General features: G+C 38.0%; 1 protein-coding gene across 1 annotated transcript in view; it reads right to left on the reverse strand.

Moving 5' to 3' along the window:
• ICE1 (interactor of little elongation complex ELL subunit 1) overlaps positions 1 to 21,774 on the reverse strand; it is a 31,904-nt gene that overhangs the window by 3,321 nt on the left and 6,809 nt on the right. Inside the window, exons 7-16 of the mRNA XM_010131501.1 lie at positions 20,105 to 20,187; positions 19,795 to 19,834; positions 19,652 to 19,708; positions 17,878 to 17,967; positions 17,744 to 17,797; positions 12,174 to 12,526; positions 6,857 to 11,578; positions 4,784 to 4,952; positions 2,611 to 2,771; positions 425 to 615 (exon numbers count right to left, since the gene is read on the reverse strand). Of these exons, the coding sequence (XP_010129803.1) occupies positions 425 to 615; positions 2,611 to 2,771; positions 4,784 to 4,952; positions 6,857 to 11,578; positions 12,174 to 12,526; positions 17,744 to 17,797; positions 17,878 to 17,967; positions 19,652 to 19,708; positions 19,795 to 19,834; positions 20,105 to 20,187 (5,920 nt within the window). The remainder of the gene's footprint in view (positions 1 to 424; positions 616 to 2,610; positions 2,772 to 4,783; positions 4,953 to 6,856; positions 11,579 to 12,173; positions 12,527 to 17,743; positions 17,798 to 17,877; positions 17,968 to 19,651; positions 19,709 to 19,794; positions 19,835 to 20,104; positions 20,188 to 21,774) is intronic.

Genomic DNA, 21,774 nt, shown 5'->3' on the forward strand with positions numbered 1-21,774 from the left:
TTCCTCAGTGATTGCTCATTCTATCTTAAAATAAGACACATGAACACAGAAGTCTAGATTTCACTGGAGTAAAACACCCCTACTTCTAAGTAACTATTGTTGCAGAACACTGGGTGGCAGTGTGGGCGGTCGGAAGATTACGTGTTTACGTTACAGGAATGCAGTAACCACCCACGATGGGCGAGGCTTCTTGGGAGATTATATAACCCTGTTCATTACGTAATAAAGTGCCATTTTGCATCCTCTCCGTTAGAGAAAATGTATAAGTGGACCTCGACGGCAGAGGTCGGGTGCCAAATATCACAACAAGTTGCCACAAACTATGCAATGTTTTCTTCTGTTAAAAGTGAAGTCTCAAAAAACAAAAAAAACCCATAAAAACACCCCACAGGAAAATATCTGAAAAAACTGCTTGCCACAGTACCTTATAACATTGTTGTGTGTCCAATCCCACCTCAGGCGAGAACAGAGTAGATCAACAGCAAATACGTACTGCCAAGCATCTTCACTCAGATCTTCTCCATATTGCTCACTTGGTTGAAATCCTACTTTTGGACACGACTGCATTTCTAAAAGCAGGTTTGAGACCATAACACCAGCATCTAAAGAGGAACCCTGGAATTTTAGAAAGTTATTATCTTAATGCATGAGAAGTTAACAACTCAGAACCAAACTCTTTACATACATTTGATTCTGACTATACACAGCGTCTTAGACCATAAATTCAAATCTGGGTTTAACTTAACACAAAGAAAGAGTACATAAACTAAAATCTTCTAGTTCTCAATATTTCTCCTGATACTTTTACTAGGAGAGTTTGGGGAAAAAAACCAACCAAACAACAAAACCCACAAACGCTACACCCAGTCTCTTCTCCAATTTGGGGATTTTTCTCAGAAGAATGTTTTCCAATGCACGAAGATTAAACTAATATTGCTCGTTTTCTACATTTGTTTGGTGTTTTTAAATGATTTTCTGATGCCAAAAATTTATTACTGTTTCATCTTCATCAGGGTCTTATTTCCAAGCAACTACTTTAATAGTTGAAGTATTAAGAAAAAAGTCTAGGCTTACCACATAAACACCGTGGGTGCTTAGCACATCTTCTTGGTACAAAAGCTCATATAAATGGCAAGTTCTGCAATGGTGCAAGTCACTAACATGGCATACTTTGATGAAGAATTAAATACCCCATTCTAAATGAGCTTTACTTTGATAAGTAAGTGATGTAGTATGAGTGCACAAAATTAATATTACCAGGAACACTTACTGAGACATACTTATATAACCTCTATTGGCATGAAACTGAAAGCTGTAATCCTATAGAACAGAGAATACCAATTCATTGCTAAACAGAGATTGCAGTACAGCATAAGTCTGAATACCAGAGCTTAATGCTACATCACAACTGTGATTTAAAAAAAAAAAAAAAACCATAAAAAACAAAAAACCAACATATACAAATCCATTCCTTCTTAACTCACTCCACTGTAAACCTGCACTACATCAGGAGATTTATAGGGGGCTGTAATTCCAGTGCTACCATATTAAATTCAGGGCTGGTTTCAGATCTAAAAAAAATAAATCATGCTTTTTCCAGTTAGTACAACACGTAAAGGCTATGCTGACAGCAGTAAACCTAGCTGAAGTCCTCAAGGCAGTTGTGGAGCAGCATGCTCGGATAGGGAATAGGTGAACTATGAATCAAGATGACTTTATTCAATTGGTATTTACAGAACTAAAGCACTTCCATCAAGCAAGCCTGGCATTAACAAGGGGCTTTCAAAACTACTGGGGACCTAGCCTTCAAGTAAACACACAAGCCTGTAATACAAACTCTTTCTCCAGAAGCAAAGTACATCTGCCTTTCCATCTGAATGATATAAATTTGCTCCTACTGATATCAAGCTTGTCCGATTTTAACTCTTCTTTGTAACATCCCTTTCAGGATGGTAATGTGTGCCTGCTGAAAATTGACAGAAATTAAATGATTCACCCAAGTAATCAAAGACCTGAAGTCAAATCTCAAAAGTCCTTAGGTGCTTAGCATTGGTCATCTTTCTGTTGTTACTGCAGTTTTGTATTGATCGTGCCAGCTGCTTATGAAATTGATTGGCTGATTTTTTTTTTGGTGATAAATGGGTCTTTACAGTCTACCTCACAGAGAGATCGCAAGTAAAAAGACAGAATCATCTTGATGTCTGCTGTGATAAATAATTACCTATTTCACGGAGAACTCAGACAGACAGACAAGCCCTATACATATTAAAAAAACCAACAAAACATAAAGAAAACCACCTCAAAGAAGATCAAAGTCATAGTTCCACAGAGGGACAGAACTCCCTAGTCTAAGAACACTCCAGTCAAAGGTTAAAAACAGTATTTTAATGTTTAATAGAAGGATTAGTATTTAACAGGAAAACAATAAAAATGTTGTGCTCTAGTAGATGACCACAGGAAAAACATCTGAAGCAGCATTAGTTGTGCAGCTGTACAGACTCCATAGGAGATTCACAGCCTTCATCCATGAGTAAGCTGCTTGATTTGATTCAGCCAGCAAAGTGACCAATGCAAACAAAAGCTGATACTGACAATGAAAGCAAACATTACCTGTTCCCAGTTCAGATAAGCACTCAAACAGGCCAGTATCTCATTGCTTGCACTCTGCCTGACAACTAATTGCATAGCTTTGTTAATTGCACCTTGGAAGACAAATATGTCGGACCATACATTCATGATAAATAAAATCAATTTTTCTGAGTTTGGAAAGTCTAAGAAAAAAAAAGAGAACAATGTAAGTTTTTAACACTTAAAAACAACAAAAAAATACACTTAGGCATTAAAAGCTAATACACTTTTCATCAAGATAACTAGGAAAGGCAGCACAAAAGTCATGTCAACAACTATAGTACAGGAAACAGGAATCATACTAGCATATCTCAGTCCCAAGATTAAATAAGAAAAAAAGACCAAAGGAAAAAAAGCATCCCCCCCTTAAGCCACTTCCCCCATTGTTATTTCACTCTTGTTTTAAGGAAAAAAAAAAATAAAGGCTTCACTGGACTTCACTGTGTAATGACAGTGCGTAAGGACCTTTCCTTTTGCATTTTGTTCATCTTTCTTACTGCACTTCAGTTCACTAAGGAAAGTGGTCTTAGAGCACTGAAACTGGATTCTTGTAGGATGAAATTAAACTGGAAGACTGTACTCCAGCAGCCCACCTAATACAGTCCAGTCACAAATGAGCACTGATAAAAAAAAAAAAAATCCTGAGATGTGTAATACTATGAAAATTGGATCTTCAGTTCAAATCCACAGTACTTGCTAACACCTTGCACCCACACTCCTATGAAATCCATAACAAAAAAACCACCAACAACAAAACTTTGCAAAGAACTTTCATACAATTCAAATATGAAATCTGATATTGCTCAACAATTTTCCCAGACTCTGTCAGGGAAATTATACGAGTTGTATGTAAGCATATATGAATGATGTATGTCAAAATTTGTATTTCCATAAATGTAAAAATTGTGCTACTGATATAATTGAAAAAAATCTCATTCATTAATTTAATTTAGAGCAAGTATCTGACAACTATATATCCAGAAGAGAGGAAAGAGAGGACAGTCAGGCCATCAAAGGGAAGCTAACAGACCCTTCTGAACACCAAAGGAGAAATATTCAAGGCAAAATATTAAGAGAAAACATGCATGTGTAGACTGCAAGCAATAACAAGTACATTAGAATAAGCAAGAAGTAGGTATGACTTTAATGCATGAAATGCAACACTGCAATACATATGCCTGAAACACTACTGTCACTACAAAAAGCTTCAAAAAGAAAATGGAAAAGTTAAATGTGTTTTCCCTAAATGTGTCTTCCCTCTTCACTTCAGCAAAACTTCTACATTTTTAGGAAGACCTTAAGAACTACAGCCTATGAAGACAGATCAAAGCATGAAGTTTTAATGGATTTATTGAGTGTAAAGAATTACAGAGTTCCATCCAGTACACTATTAATATGAAAAAAGTAAACAGAGAGTTATGATGGACTGCATGAAAGACAGGACTCTCAAATTTTATTTTGTTTTAATTTGAAGGACAGATACCAGTAAACTGTTCTGAGCCTTGGATGGCTCAGTATTTTCAAACCAGGTGAAGTCCTTCCAGAACTACAATAGGCTCTTAATTTGGTACAGTGATAGTATTTATGTATTGCTTTTGTTACCTGGAACAAAAGGAAGGGGGACAAAGTAAAGGAACCAAAAGGAAAAATCCTCTCAACCAAGCGAGACTTTGGATAATAGGAAGTAATAAAACTTTAAGGAGAGCATGTTATACAAATACACTCATTCTGTTCAAGGTATTGTCCAACTCCTGACACGTTTTAAGCCAATACATGTTTTTAGGTCATGCTTGCTTTATGAATCAGTGCTTAGTTAATATAAGAAAATATTAATAAGCGAGAAGTACAAAAGTCCCTGGAATCACATTATCATTTTGCAGATGGTGGGGCAAAAATGAAAGCTCAGAAGATGCTAAATAAAATACTTCTAGTAGAGTACTAAGAGCCCGGATCATCACCAAACTGAGACACAGATGTGAAGGAACTGAGAGACAAATTACTATACTTCTACACTATACAAAAAAAAAAATTCTAAGGAAAATGCTCCTTTCAAAGGATTACTGTTTGTTTCTTTCTACAAATATTATCACACTGGAACACCACAGCAAAGACACACAGCATATTTAAGATACAAGACCACTAAGCCATACCATACCTTCTTTAAGTAGGCTATAGCAGAAAAGGCGGGCTCTTTCCAAATCTCCCAACTGTCGACAAATTCCTGTATAGACTCGACACAGAGCCTGACTGAAATTGTAATTTGTGTCATTCTTCTGAGATCTGAGTTTCTTCAGAATAACATGCAGCAATGACTCTGCTAAATGCTATAAGGCACAAAAAATATTGTTAGACTGTTATATACTTAAGAATATTTGATAACATTATAGTATGAAAAAGAAAAAGGTAGTCAGGAGGCTCTACAGAGAGATCTGGACAGGCTGGATCAACGGGCTGAGGCCATCAGTATGAAGTTAAATAAGACTAAGTACCAGGTCCTGCACTTGGGCCACAACAACCCCCTGCAGCGTTACAAGCTTCGGAAGGAGCGGCTGGAAAGCTGCACAGCAGAAAAGGACCTGGGGGTGCTGTTCAACAGCCAATTGAATATGAGCCAGCAGTGTGCCCAGGCAGCCAAGAAGGCTAACAGCATCCTGGCTTGTATCAGCACTAGTGTGGCCAGCAGGAGCAGGGAAGTGATTGTTCCCCTGTACTTGGCACAGTTTTGAGACCCTCGCTTCAAGAAAGACATTGAGGTGCTGGAGCACATCCAGAAAAGGGCAACAAGGCTTGTGAAGGCTCTGCAGAGCAAGTCTTATAAGGAGCAGCTGAGGGAACTGAGGTTGTTTAGCCTGGAGAAAAGGAGGCTGAGGGAAGACCATATTGCTCTCTACAACTACTCGAAAGGAGGTTGTGGGGAAGTGGGGGTTGGTCCCTTCTCCCATGTGATAAGTGTCAGGATGAGAGGAAACAGCCTTAAGTTGCACCAGGGGAGATCTAGGTTAGCTATCAGGAAGAACTTCTTTACAGAGAGGGTGGTGAAGCATTGGAAGAGTCTGCCCAGGGAGGTGGTGGAGTCCCAGTCCCTGGAAGTGTTTGAAAGACGTGTAGATGTGGTGCTGAGGGACATGGTAGAAGGAGCCTGGCAGTGCAGAGTGAACAGATGAACTCAGTGATCTTCTGGTCTCTTCCAACCAGATGATTCTATGATCTTATTTGCAAGAATACTGTTTGCATACTGATAAATAGAGAAAAGTAAATCAGAGGCACCCAGTGAAAGATAAAAAGAATAGCAACTTCCCATAATAAACATGCCTTAAACAGGTGAATAGCACTACTATGCTTCAAATCAGAAATTTTTTAGTTATGTGATTAAAAAGTATCTCCCTTAAATAGAAAATGAGGAGAAAAATAATGATAGAGGAACCCAAATAACCTAATCAGGGTAAATGGAGCACACTGAACTCGGTTACTCCCAGATCTATTACAGCAGGACAAACAGCCCATGGTCCAAGTGTGAGACTTACTAGATTAGCAACAGCATAGTCCCTCCCAGAACACCTTATACACTGCAGGAGGTGGGGAAGGGGTGTTACTGTCTACAGTAATATGGGACTAAATAAATGCAAGGAAGGAGAATACTGGGATTGTGCAAGACTTCCTATAGTATGTTTAGAGTAAGGGCTAAAAGCAAAGACTAGAATGAGAGCTTAAGAGTCAGGTGCTGGAGAGGCCACAGGCTTAGACTCCATACCTGCAGATAGGAAGTCTCTGTATTGGTTCATGATGAACCAGAAGGTCCAACCAGCTACCAGAAAGAGCAGGAGTTTGAGGATCAGATGCCGGTAAGGCCATAGGTTTGGACCAGCTACGGGAGTGATGTGTGTGCAGTCCTGCGTCTCTAAGTCTGTCAGTGCATGAGAGAAGTGGGGAGAACAGGAGTCACCTACTGGATATACTGTCTAATGTTAGCTACTGGGAAGATCCGTTCTGTCTGTGTATATATTAATGCATTTTCCACTACCAGGCTTTCACCCTAATCAGGCAGAGAAGGGAACAATATTAGGTGCATACTGTGTGCGTGTGTGCCTGTTAAGATTATGTAGTTTGCCTTGGTACTGGATGGACCTTGAAACATAAAGCTGCCACAGCCTTGCTCCTGTGAAGTTACAAGATTTGGCAACTCCTTAAGTCATTATTAGAACACAACATTAAAAGTTATACTACTTACCTTGTTTTCTATACCAAACTCATAGACAACTTCTTTCTCTTCATCTCTCATTATCGGAATCTTTGAGATATTGCCGACATATACGTGACCTTTAATAACTGGTAACAAGTCAAAACACGATTCAGCAATTTTCTCCAATGCCAAAGAAACTTTCTGACAGTCAGGATCAATAACCTTTACTGGTAGTGACGCTTCTAAACTGCAACTGCTTGCTGAATCACTGATTTCACAGCTTTTGTCATGGAAAGCCTCCTGCATTTCAGAGATTGTGTTTTTAGTACTTCCAATAGCAGCAATATCATTGGGCTCCAACTTTGGTGGCTCACTGTCCAACCTCAGTCTCTTTGCACTTCTTGGCATAGATACTGGCAACAGCATTCGTTTTTCAAGATGATTTGATGAGCTTGAAAACAATTGCTGATTTTGCATGTCTTTATCTTTGCTACTATCAGATTTCATATTGCTACCAGTTTTAACAAAAGCAGTTGATGTAGAGGCAATTACTTTGAACTCACCTATTTGAGCCACAGGTCCTGGCAAACTTTGGCTGTCTGAAAAAGCACATCGGTTAAGCTGAATATTGCCTTTCAGAATGTTAAGTGTTCTTGCCCTTGCAGACAGCTCTGGATACATAGTGTCTAATATTTTCACGGAGTTCTCCTGTGGAGCCCCTGGGGCAGCACTATCGGCTGCAAACAGAGGAAATCTTCCTGGGACAGGAAGTGCGTGCTTTGGAATGGAAGTACAAAATTTCAAAGGTGAGGAACAAATCCTTCTCCCTACTGCTATTTCTGAGGGTGAGGGAGGAGAAAATACAAGAGCAGATTTTACTGTTGGAGTATCCGTTAATGGAGACATGAGAGGAGGAACAGGAGTTTCACGTAGTGGGGATATCAGGTCATCAAGTGGGGAAAACAAAGAGGATCGGCCAGTAGAAGACATCACTGGGGACATGGTATGTGCAACTTTTGGAGGAGTAGCAATCAAAGGCAGTAGCAAGGGGGGCAAAGGAGGACCCATCTCTTGCCTAATTTTATTTATAGTGTCAGATGAGCATTTCATTGGCAAAGAAGTATCAGCATTTGCAAGAACTGGCTGAATTAGCTGAACTTCGTGAGTCTTTGCTTTTCTTTTACCTGAAAACAGCCTCTTTGATAGCTTGGCATGCATTACTTGGGCAACTGTCTTGTTTGAAACACTCAAGATTTCAGATGGTTCTTGCTCTTTGCAGTTGAGTTTATTGCTCTTTTTAAGAGCACCATCCATACAAGACTCTGACCCAAACATACATAGCTCCTCAAATACTGGTTTTTGTGGCTCAGAATGCTGCCTAACTTTCTGATGATGGCACTCTAGGACTGGATTTGGAAGAATCTTGACAAAATTTGTTTTTATACTGTTACCATCTAGGGTAACAGTGCTGTTTTCTCCTATGTTGCAAGCAGTGCAAGTTTGATTACTATTATATTCTTCAAACACTGAAACTCCCCTATCGATACCACATCGTACACTTTGCTCCACATTTGACTGAAGTTCTTCAGAATCATTTTCTTCTAAGAAATTGCCAAGTGCTAATGTTCTTGTATTTAATTTACTGTTTTTTACAGCCAGTCTGCAAGTTTCTGAGAATCTGTTAAACATCTGGCATAGTGGTAATCTATTGTTTGAAGCACTTGGCATCAGAGGGCTTTTTGTTGATGTCCCACTTTTTAGCAGACTTTCCTCACTGTTACTGATGCACCCAGCTCTGTTAGAATCTACCATGCATTCATTAGCACCCTGAGTATTTTCAGAGGTTACTAATACACAGTCTTTTCTCCAAGAGGCTAAGTCTTTAGGACAACCCTCCCCAACCACACTTGACAACTCATTTGCAGTATCTGGAGAGCTTTTTGTTTCACAGTTTGTATCCATATCCACCATAGTGTCTGCTCTTAGATGACCAACTGTTGAAGTATTTCCTGGCTGCATTGTTGAATGAAGTTCACATACAGGGTAATCAGCACCGACAATTGCACCAGTTTCCAGAGCACCCACTGCAATTCTCCTGGAAGCTCTCAGTTCCTTTCTGAACATAGCAGCACATTCAGAACACTTTGCATATCTAACGTTTTGTACAGAGCAGTCTTTCTCTTCAGATTCATTGCTCTGCTCTGGCATGTCAAAATCATTTTTAGATCTTTCTATGTCATTTTCTCCAGATGCCTTAAAAATACTCAATTCTTTGCTTTCTCCTCCAGCTGTTAGTAAACCAGTTCTAAAAGGATCTGTTCTAACATCACACATAGAAGTCTTGCATCCTGATGCTTGACAATCGCACTTTTGGAGAAAAGTATTCTTCTTATAAGAGTTTACTTCCAGGATCTGTGATTTAACAGATGCCTGAGGTTCTTTACCTACTGGCTGCTCCTTCTCATCTGGAATTTTCACTTCATTTTTGTGTATGTATTCCTTCTGAGGGCAGTCCACTTCTTCACATATATTGTCTCTTTCAGCAGACAGAATCTCAGCACCCTCTTCCAAGTTTTCTGAAGAACAGTTAAATGCACTACTCATAACAGAAATTTTATCTCCTTTGTTTTCCCATATATGAGAAAAAGCATCCTTTTCTGTGAAGTTAGTTTCAACAAAACTAACAACTTTCTGAAGACTGAAACTTAAATCAGGAGGCATTGTGGATTCCAAGCCAATTCCCACTTGCACAGGAGGATCTGTTTCTTCAGTATTTATACAGACCCTCTCCAAGTCCCCTTGAGTAGAAAAAGCTGAGTCACTATTAAAATCCATTTCTGAAGTAGGCTGGCACATGATCTCTGAAATACTACTTTTCTTCACAACATACTCTTCCCAGTTAAAAGAACTGGAACAAGTCTCAGTCACCAATTCCATCCTTTGTTTATTTAATTCCCCTTCTATTTCATCACATTTAAAATTTTCAGTCACCAAGAACTCCTTTAGAGGCTTTGCAAACTGTGCCTGAGAAGCAAGATTACTTTCTGCTAAGACAGATTCAGTGGTATTCACTCTTTCTAACAGCTCACTGCTTTCCTCTTTGAAATCTTCCGGATTAACTCTGAATTCAGCCTCCTGAGATTCAAACACTGTGAAGTTTTGAGTTTCAGACGACCCAAATTCTAATGTATTACAAAAGTTTTCAGGTCGCTTTATTTCATCTTTTATTTCTGCAAAATCTAACACAGAGGATTCACACTTAGCTACACTGCATTCTGCGTCAGTAATGCATGACATCTTTGCCAGTGCAAGTATTCTTTCTAAGTGCGACTTCCCTTGCAATAAATTACTACCATTTTCTTCTTGGTGTGGTTTGCCTTTTAAATATCCCCTCTCTTTTTTACATACTGCTTTTCCATTTTCTCCATTATGGAGTAGCTCTGATGGTTCAGCGATTTCTTGGACACTTTCTCTGTCAAACTTTGTGGTTAGTTCAATAGTCTCAGGTCTGGTTATATTCATGTCTTCAATATTGAGCTGTTCATCTTTTGGAAAGGTTGACAAAGCAGTCCTCTCCATACCTACACTTTTGCCTGTGTCATCCACAGACGATGAATTTCTGATTCCTTCCATAGCAGATACAGGTACATAATGTCTAGAGACTTTAACAGTCTCTGATTTATATTCTCTGTCCACTTCGTCTTTCATTATTTGCACACACTGTTTGTCCAGTATCTCTTCACTATCATGTTTTATTTCAGAGCAATGAGAGTGTGCAAAGACCTCAGTAGCTCCAGTGTCTGCCCCAGTCTTCACAATTAATTCCTCCCCATCACACTGTATCATAAGGTCTTTAGGACACTCCACTTCACAGAAGGATTTTGAACAACTGAAATCAGACAATACATTTTCAGAGAGCTCGCTCTCATTATTTGTCACTACACAGAGCCCTTTCAGCTGTATTGCAGCTGTTTTCTCTCCAATTATCACTTGCTTTTTGTTTTCCCCTACATCTCTTGCCTTAATAGTTACATTGACTACACCTTTTGATTCATTTTCAACCATTTCACTTTCTATCAACGCATCAGATTTCTCCTCAGAATCTCCATTTTGAAGCAGAATGCACTGCTTGGATGGCAAATGAGCAATATTTTGGGGAACAGACACTGCCCTAGGAGTTTCTCTCTCTCCTGATAATCCATCTCTTTCTGCTTTCATTAGTTCACCATGCTTTTCATGTGTACCCTCACAATCAACAGCTCTGATCAAGATTACATTCTCCACTGTTTGCTCTGTCTCGCTACGTTTTTCCATCTCATTCTGAGGCTTGTAACTCTGTAACACAAAGTCAGCTGAAGAACCTCTCTCTTCACTGTGCATGTCCTCACCATCTCCTTTCTGTTCTTCGATGGCTTCCAATTCACGTGCTGTTGCTCCAGTTAGTTCTCTCTTCTCAGTTTCCATGTTCTCCTCCAAACAAACTTTGTTAGTTTCCATACCTGTGACTAAAGCAGCAACATCACCTTGCTTTGTTTCAGTATCTCTCTCCTCCTTGCTCGACACCTTTTCGTTCCAACTCATGTTGTGTGAGATTTCTGCATCAAGACCATGCTCACACGATTTGCTTTGTCTGATACACTTCTCATTGAGGCTGAATGCATTAAAACCCCGAGGCTGAATTTGGTGTTCTTGTAAAACATCCTCCACTGCAGAAGCACTGCAATCAACTTCTTCATCGCCGGAACTTGTGACTTCTCCAAACAACATATTCTTTAATGAAAAATACAAAGTTAATATTCCAAAGCCTGTTACTGGTTTTAAGATCTATTTGTCTAAACAAATACACTGGTAGCCCTGATATGCAGTGGTTATGAGAGATTAAGGCTGATCAACAAAATTACAACCTTGTCCATAATTGTTCTTCACAGCAAATGGGAAGTATCTCCATGAAAAGTCAGAGACTTCTTTACCTTCCTACTTGCATTCTAAGATTACTGGAAAACAACATTTGAGTAGGTTCCCCTTGACTTTCAAGCTATGGAATTTTGCTTATACCCAACAAGAGTTGGGACTAAGTCTTCCAACACTGGGAAAAGAAATTATGACAGCAGGTGAGACAAGGGTGACTGTTTCAAATATACTTCTGAAAATTGTTTTGCCCCCTTCCACAGGCAGTATGCTATAATGTAAAGAAGTATCCATACAGATCTACACACTTGCACAGAGACCCTTTCAGTGCATGAGTAACTAATGCTGATACTCAAAAAAAAAGAAAAAAGAAAGATTTCCAGGAATATCTAATCATTATTTTTGCAATAATTACACTACCAAGTTAGTATCAAGTCAGACACATCCTGAAACTCACCTGTGTAGTTAGTGGTGAACACTGTACTGGAGAAAGTAGAGCAGGGAGAGGCCTGGCCCAGTTCAATATATCCATCACACTTCTACCTGGGCCCTTCTGTTCTGGATCAGAAAAGTATGAAGCGCTGTGTGCCCCATCTGTCTGTATTATCACATCTACAGTTTTATCCTCACCACTGTGCAGACATTCTTCAGTAGTCCTGTTCTCAATGCAGTCACCTCCAAAAGGCTCAGCACTCACTTGAAGTTGCATGGCTGTTTCAGAATTTTGTTTTCCAGCACCTTCCAGTGAAGAATACCAAGGTCGTGTTTTGTCATCACACTTCCTGATCTTTTGGTGGATTTGTACAGTTTCTAAGACAGAAAAATATTGTTAAGAATTTTTTGCCTCTCCTGAATTATCATCTTTTCAAGGGATGTTCCCATAGACTAGAAATAAGAAGCACTTAAAGTCACTTTTAGAAATATTTTCCTTACAGAGATTAGATGTTATTATCATTTTTTTTTTAATGGAAAAGGCATATGTATGTGCCAAGAGCTACTCCCCAAACCACTTTCTGACTTGGATCATTAGAGTATTCTTCCCAATTTTTCTTATCAGGAAGGGCCATACCAAGTAGGACTGAAGGTCCATACAGCTCAATGATTTATTGCAGTTTTAGTCCAGTAACTGATGTTCAGGAAAAGCACAATAAGCAAAAAAAGCACAAAAGCACACTCCACACTCAGGCCGTAAAATTACACTCTTCCATAAACACCATAAGGGAGTTCTTAGCTATACTCCTGGTTTTATGATTCAATACATGTACACTTTAAAAGCATTTGTTCATTAAATTTCAAACAGAGCTTAATCGTATAAATGTCTTCAATGATGTGACTCAATTAAAGCTGAACCCTTAAAAAAAAGAAAATAAACCTCTTAGAAGTGAGGTTCCCCCCAAAACATACCTATGCGCAAAGAGGTCTGAACCACTAAGACAATGAAAGATACTGAGCAGTTGACAACCCTTTTAGGATGTGTGTGGTATTGTTTAAATACTGTGGGACACAGAATCAGCAGTATTCAAGCAAAAGATCAAGCCTCTTTTGTGTACATCCAAGTATCATCCCACAATATTAAGACCACATGCACAAAATGGTTTTGAACAGAAGATGTATTGATGTAATCGGCACAACTTGCACTCTGTTGGAAAACCAAAAAAGAACAGTGTGCTTCATTACTGTTGTCAGTGTTGTTCCATTACTAGAACTTGCATAGATACTCCTGAAGCAGCATCAGATTAGTAAATACTAAATTAATTCAAAAAAAACCTCTCAGATACCTGTCTCACAATAAACTTTAAGCACATTCTGATATGCTGGCAGAGTAGGAGTTAACTGGAGAACTGATCAAAACCCGTATTTCCAAGATCCATCTCAGTCAACTCACATAGCAGTTCCATGTCAAAACCTCAACTGCTGCAAGAGACAGCAGGAGGAAGAAGAAACTGTTCAGCCTATAGGGCCTTACCACCTAATTTTCCCCAAAGATAAGCAAGCTTTGATATCTCCTTTGGTCAAAGCAGCATGTTAAAAGTTTTAAGATCACACACTGTTTCATAAAGCTATTTAAAAACTACAGTGACATGTGCTACATCTTGTAATGAAAAACCTAGATTCCTTTTACAATTCCAGTCCCATTAGACCATTCAAGGAAAAAGAAGATCCTTCAGAAGCAGGAACAAAGAAAAGAAGGAAAATTGAGGAGGTAACCTCAGAACTTTCTCCACAACGAAACAGGCAAAGACACACAGCTCCTATTTTGCCCCTAGAAGAACTTCAATTAGACAACTGGGAAATTTACTTCGCACAGTGAACTACGAAATAGTACTAAGTTATCGGGAACTTCACATCTTACCTGTACTCTCAAGATTAGTCACGTGCCTATATAGAGCCCAAGAATATTGACACACACTATCCACTCTCACAAATGGATCAAAGACGTAACTTCAGAATAACTAAGAGATTCTCCATCCTTCCCTTCTCATCCCTTTCTAACCCAGTCCCTGATTAACACTTGGTTTGAATTTGTTTAGGAATGAGATGCTTTTTCTGTAGGAAGAGCTGTCATAGCAATTTTTAAAGGTTCAGTATATAGTAAACTTCACTAAACTTCTTCCTAAAAAAGGCGGCTCTTTGGCACCTTGGCCTGAATTTTAGATCCAGGGAAAGCCTTACTGATACTGAGCCCTTCTCATCAGAAGGATCCTCTCAAAGATCATATTTCACAGACAAATTTTACTTTATCCAGGGAATTATGCTCTTTTTCATTACATTACTTACCAAAATGATTTTGTCCTTAAATCTACAACCTGAAGTCTAGTCCACATAGCTTAAAACCTTTGCATTGCTGTCTTCTCCCACCTCTGAGAGAAGATTAAGATTACTCAGATCCGTAAACACCATCGAAATCTAACATGTGCTACTGTGAAATACTCCCTTGATCAATAATGGAGAAAGGAGAGCAGAGTTTAAATAAGCAATCCAATCAATTGCCTTGGTATTAAAAAATTGGATTTTACAACTCAAATCTTTGCTCCTGATAGTCCACGTTGCAGGGCAAGTCACCGTTGCAGAACTATGTCCTCTTTTCTCCCCATTCTAAACAACAAAGCAACTTTCTGAAACAAGCCTAGTTTTTTTACTCTCAAAAGGAGCCATAGAACCTCTTCTGGTTGACAGCAAAAACTTATCACTATCAGCACAATGACTGTAAATGCCTGGCAGTAGCAACTGCACACTTTTCAAGGACAAACAGCAATACTTCTGAGGAAAAATCCCTCCACTGAAAGTTTCTAATGCCCTGCTGGCAACGCTCAATTTTTCAACCTGCTTCAAATTATGTGAGTTTCAGGATGTTTATACACTAACTATTCTTTATAGCTACAGACAGCATTCTGTTTTTTGGGACAGCAAATCCACACATCCCATCATATGAAACAAATAATTAAGGTGAACATTACATACCTGAAACTAAATGTGCAATGCTGCACTATCTAAAAAGATGTTATCTTCAGAGATTTTTTTCATATGGTCTTAAAGGCAGAAAAGAGGTCTGCTTCTTGAATCACTCACATCCTATGGACTTCAATCCAAAGACCTGTGTATATTTTATGGTTCTGAGGGGTTCAGTCTTATCTTTGTAATTTACATGTAATGCCACTACCATGAATTTCCTTTTACCTGGTCTTAAAGCAGATACCAAGGTACCTCCAGTGTGCTCCTTGCCATCCCTGCTCTTAATGATCTTCATGCAGCTTCTTCCCCATCCTGGATCCCCAATCAAAAAAGATCAGGTAAGATGGGTATAGCTCTCTAGTAGGTCAGATTTAGCTCAGGAACTTGTTATACATGCTACTTGAAGAGGCTCAGCTCCAATCAGACGTGTTTTTCCCCTCTTCCATCATCTTCTCTTACTATATGCCTGCATACAAACAGTGCATGCTGAAGAATTCAAATTACCAAAATCTTCAGCACTGGGCTGCAAGATTCTTCAAATGCTTCTTCACATGCTCATTCACAGTGTAGATGACTTTACGCTCAGATTACACAGGAAACAGTTTTCTAAAGTCTAAAACACCAGCCATGTCTTATTAACCTTAGATTATGGTCTAAGGTTATTTGTCTGATAGTCAACTGCAGGTACAGTCAGCTTTATTACTGGCAGATTTGTAGCAACACTACCAAGACCAAGCAAAAATCCTTTTAAGTTCAGCTAAACCTCACTGACCTATGAGGCTTTCACAACTGCACATTTCTTGGAAAAAGCATAAATGAAAAGCCTGATGAGTCTTCCAGTTTTCATACATGAACACGTTCTTAAAAAAAGATGCTCAAAATAGACTCAGCCTTGGTGGAACAGAGAGGCTATTGATTGTAATGCAAAGCTTTGCATATTTTACGGCACAGTGTACTAAGAAATCAGCCAAAAAGGTATTTTCCTGAAAGGCTAGATCCAGGCAGGCAGATGAACTGACATTCTCTGGAAAAGATACTTCAGCAGTATCAAGCTGATTTGTTCTCTAAGACAAAGCCATTATAATATGGGACAAGAAATTAGGGAAAAATCATTAAGATTTTTTTTTTTTGCTAGAAGGTTGCATTTATAATAATTGCTATTTGGTTTCATTTGCTATTATGAATCCAAGCTAATGGCTACTTTCATGAAAGATGGCTGTCCTAGGTTTAAAGGTGGAAGAAAACCAAACCTAAAGCAACGGAAAGTAAGATATATTTCTATCATATCTAACCACTCCAACAAAGCAAAAGAGGGACTGACGGAAGAGGTTGTTATGGACAATTGCTTCCTTTTGTGAAAGTACTGTAGTTTCCTTAAGAAGATTCCATTAGGAAAGAAGGAACCTAAAACGTGGGAAGGACATGACACCAGAACTCAATACCCCTGAAACAACCCATATGTCAAACTCTTCAGTTTCTTATGCTTGTTCTTGTCATTTAATTGACCCTTGTTCAAGAAATCAAATTCAGAATCTCAGGGGACAACTGTCTAGCTCAGTTTTGGAGCTGCCACAGATATGTTGCATTATACTGGTGGGAGTGAGGTTGATAAACTGGCTTATGAGCCAGTCCTTACATTTTGGCACCTCTTAAGTGGATTTCACTGGAACGCAATCTGAAACTAGATTCATTGGGATCTACACTGGTAGCAAATTTTCAGACTTAACAGGGTGGGTAGACAGAGTAACAGTTCACATTATCCCAGACAGTATCTCTACTGAGTTACTGATCTCTACTGATCTACAGCCTGAGTTACAGAAAACCAAAGTAATAGAGGAAATAAAAGAAAAATGAAAGATTAGTCAGGACACACTGGAGAGACAAATACAGAAACACAGTTTCAAGGGACCTGTTAAGTCTTGAGGGCAGAAGGAAAATGACATCTGTTATGTGAAGATAAAGCAGTTCAAGTTTGCTGTGAACGTACCTGTGGATAACTACTCAGATTTTTTTTTTTATTATACTGAATATCACATTATAAAATTAAAGCTATCACCAAATTGTTTTGCTCTATCACAAATACAAAAATTACTACACCATTATCTATGATTATTCAGGTGGGTATGAATGAAGAAATTCTTCTTAAATCTTAACAGTCCAACTGTGTTACCTTGTGTTTCAGACTCAAAGAGCACTTGCATCTTGTAATTCATATTACATACTGCAGAGTTTATAATGATATAATAATTATGGTATAAACATGAGATATGAGTTTTTACTACTTAGAAATAGTCAAAGCAGCTAATAGTAAAAAAATTTGATTTCTCAATTGCAGTAGCAGATTACAACAGCTTTTATTTAGAAAAGCATTCCAATTTACTTGGCTGTTCAAATTAATACGTGTAATTATTTCTAAATATTCTAATCAGACACGTACCTGACAAGGCAATCACCAAGGAAATACTTAAGTCTGTCAAAAAAGTGTTACACAAACAGTACCCAACCTGATGATATCCCAGCAAGACTAAATTAATGCACTCGCATATTAATAAATTCACATTTACTGGAACCTACCTTCTGTAACAGTCAGTCTTCTTTTTTCAGGCCATTCCTTATCCTGAATAGAAGCTGAAAAACATGTACCAATATTTACTTTTGGTCAGAAAAAGAGCTTCAAGAAAATTTTGGGAGTTTGCATGCCATCTCACCCAAGACAGGTTGATTTTCCTGATTCTCTCTTTTTCCTGTTGCACTGTCAATGCACATCCAGAGTTCGTCTAATAAGAGCTTTATTTTTTCTGTTAAAATAAATACTTTTATAAATTGAGGAACACCTGAATTGCTCAGAGAGGTAAGAATGTATGTTTCTTTATTTCACACAGATCACAGACATGCCTACAAAAAAACCCAAAACATCCACAACAAAAATTAGGACAAGACATTTTAGCTTCAGAGAAAGAGAAACGCTAAATGCCATTGAGAGATTTGATCCTGTATGGGCCATAGCCACACAGCAGACTGAAGGAACAGTTGCATAATGGTTTAGCTCTTCCTTTCTATAGTGAGGGTGGCAAAAAGTTGCAGCCACACCCAGAGTAAAATGTAAAAGCAGTTTTGAATGTAGCAGCACTGAAATGAAACAGCTTCCTAAAACAATTTAGATTTAGACGACATGAACATAAACGGGGAAGGAAATCTTTTAGGAAGAAGGTATAACACATTCTTTCTTTATATCCACTCAGTAGTAACAGCACATTAAATATATCTGAATTAATTATCAGGCCACATCATCAGTAGACATTATCTGGAGTCCTAAAGCACCATTGCTAGGCGATGCCAAACAACCTAGTTCCAGAAACAGAAGGGCAGATTTAGAGGGAGAAACAGGTCAAAAATGCAACAAAATAAACAAACACCTCACCTATTTATGCCAAAACTACCATCACATCCAACAATCAGGAACTAAGACTATTGGTTTTGTGCCAGTTCTGTAAGTCAAAGACCACAGCAAACTGCTACTACTTCATGAAGAGACATATTAAAAAACTCAGCTCATGAGAGGAAAACCTGCCGAATTTTGAATGACAGCTACTAACAATTTCTCATTAGTAATAAATCCTTGCTGCTATTTGAAGTTCAGATTAGAGCTCAGATTTTAATTTTCCCACTTGCCATTAATTAAAAATTAAAGGATGAAATCAGTAAAATACAAAAGGCAGTAAATACATGCCAAAACACAGAAGAACTAACAAGATCTATCTTTTTCAGAGAAGTTTCATTTTGACAACAAACTTCACATACAAATATTGTGAAGCAAGGAACAGAACAGGGAAGTTCTTTTGCCTGAAAACTGCCTTCAGAATTTCTAAACAATTCAAAGACAAGACTAATATTGTAAAAGACTGCAAAAATGGGAGAAAAAAGTTGCTTAAAATTTGGCCTCAGTACTTTACAGAAAGTTTAGGAGGAGTTTGCTCCATTGCACAGTTAGATTCAGATAACTTGGTAACTTGCAGCAGGTATTTTAGATCATTAGGAAAAAAAAAGTCAATAGGATAAGAAACAACCATGCATCCTACATTTCCACTAGATTTAAAGAGCCTCACATAAAAATTGTAGCAGATTATACTTCTATCTTGTGTCTTTTGCTTTGCATGCTTCTTTTGGATTTCAATGAACTTCAAAGGGATCGTTTATATTTTTCTCAGTGTTTGCATTTTGGTTTAGAATTGCGCATTGACCTCACAAATGCATAAGGTAGACCAGTCATTTTAATGAATCAAGTATTTTCCTTACTGCAAAACTGAAAATAGTCATCTATTACATTAATCCTTCATCAGTGTAATATATTTGTATCAAACACGTTTGCTCTTAACAGCATTTCTGTCAGTATCCTGTTTCCAGATATGCAACTCCAGAAGAATTTAAATAAATTCATAATAGTTGGTTCCATGCAGAGAACAGTCTTGCAAAAAATCTTACCTTTGTCTATATCTGTTTTAAGATCTTGACCTGAACTCTGGGTCTCCGCATGCTTAACTATTAGAAAGAGAAGAGGGTGAAAAATAAAATGTTCAAATGGAACAATACCACACATAAATCTGAAGGCAAAGGTGAACACTTACCTCTTCTGCACTTTTCTTTAAGTACACCATCAAGTTTTCCCTGTTCAAATGAAATAATACTAATTTTACATTCCATACACAGTGTGTAGAGCATCTGCTCTTAATAAGCCTGAAATGTAAATCAACATTTCAAAGGTCATGCTTCAGTTGGAAAATTTCTATCTCTTAAGGTGAATTGCTATGTTTAGTTACTCAATATACCTACCAAATGTGATTTTACTATTTCAGAATCTCTGTTACTAGTAGCTTCCTTTTTCTCCCCCCAGAAATACAAAAAGAAGCTTCATCCACAAGACCAGGCAAGTCTTACTTGTGCCGCCTTTAGCTCCTTTTCAAGCCTCTTCTTTTCAGTTTTCAGTTGTCTGAAGTCCTGTGTATGCTTTGTTGCAGCCTCTTCAAGAAAGACAATCAAAATTCAAGTTAGAAAATACAATAAGAGAATTTAAGTAGTATTAGTCACCAGTTGACAGGTTTTTTTCCTGGTAATTTGATATGTAATCTTTCACTGCATAATAACTGTTCTAAACTACTAAAATATATTACTTTTCTCACTTACATGCAAGAATGAAGAGTGGGTCATATTGTAATGACACTGTACTGTAGAATAATATACACCAAGTGAAAAGAGGGAATAAGATTAAGAATGAGGTGCAATGTTTTCTCATGTGTTTTATTCTCTTATTTAAAAGAGGGCTCTGCTTCAAAGATAAAAACACTATAGACAACTGCATTGTAAAGATGAAAATAGCACACAAGACTAATAAACAGAGAAGAGTACCTTATCTCTTCATGTCTACCTGACAGCTGTGAAGATTGTGGATGGGTGGGAATAAAGAGAACAGGGCAGATAAGTGAGAATTGAATGTGAGGTTCCTAGCAAAATTCTCAAACAAGAGAGATACTTGAGAGAACAGCTTGGTGACTTATACATGGACAGCAGCAAAAAGACAGATGGAACTTGCCCGCTAATCAGATCAAGTCACAGGAGAGAACATATCAAACCAAAGCGCATTAAAAAGGCAGCTCAGTTAGGCTCACAAACCAACCAGAGGAAAATTTCAGATCAACAAGACATCAAGATAAATATGGAGTCTGATATATTTATGAACACAGAAAAGAACAAAAGAGACAAACTAGTGACTCAAATTGGACCTAATGCAAATTATTTCACAGTATTTCATTCTAGCTCTGACAGAATTTGAGTTTTTGGCTGCAAGAGGGCAAAAAAACCTTGCTGTCACATAATGGAACTCCTAAATGCTCATCAAAATAAACACCCTATACCTGTACTTTACAGTAGGATTTAGGGAGTTTCTAACACTAAGATACAAGTCACGCAGTTCGTTATACTTTAAACTGTGATAAGCACAGCTGTAAGTGTGCCACAGATGAAAATATTTACCTTGCCAACCAACAATACAGCAAGTTAAGTATCCGAATGCTTTACGCATATCCACTCTCTACTAGTAGGACAAAGAAATAACAAAGTGCCACAAAGTGCTTTATCTCTCCTTAAAAACAAAATAAAAACACACAAACAAAAAACTAATTGCCAGAATATTTAGAAATCAGTAAATGTGTCAGGATCACTACATATTATATATATACAAGTATAAGCATGACTAGAAGAATCCTGCCAAGATTACTAGAACACTGCAGCGCATGCCCTAAGAAAACAGGCTTATTGAACTAGACCTAATTAGCTTGAGGAGGGAAAAAAAAAAAAAAAAAAAAAAAAAAAAAAAAAAAAAACCACCCCACCCCCAAAAACCAACCAAACAAATAACCTATAAGGTATCCAAGAGTACCATCCTGTACCTATAAGGAGGCATCAAGAAGATGGAACGAGACCATTCAGTGGTCAAAGGACGAGAAACATCAGGTGTAAGCTGAAACAAAGAGAGCTTCCAACTGGCTATAAGGAAAGGCTTTTTCATCATTAAGACAGTCATAAAGTGAATCAGTTTGCCTTGTCAGGCT

The sequence above is a fragment of the Buceros rhinoceros genome, unplaced genomic scaffold (assembly GCF_000710305.1).
Source record: "Buceros rhinoceros silvestris isolate BGI_N320 unplaced genomic scaffold, ASM71030v1 scaffold11032, whole genome shotgun sequence".
NCBI lineage: Eukaryota > Metazoa > Chordata > Aves > Bucerotiformes > Bucerotidae > Buceros > Buceros rhinoceros.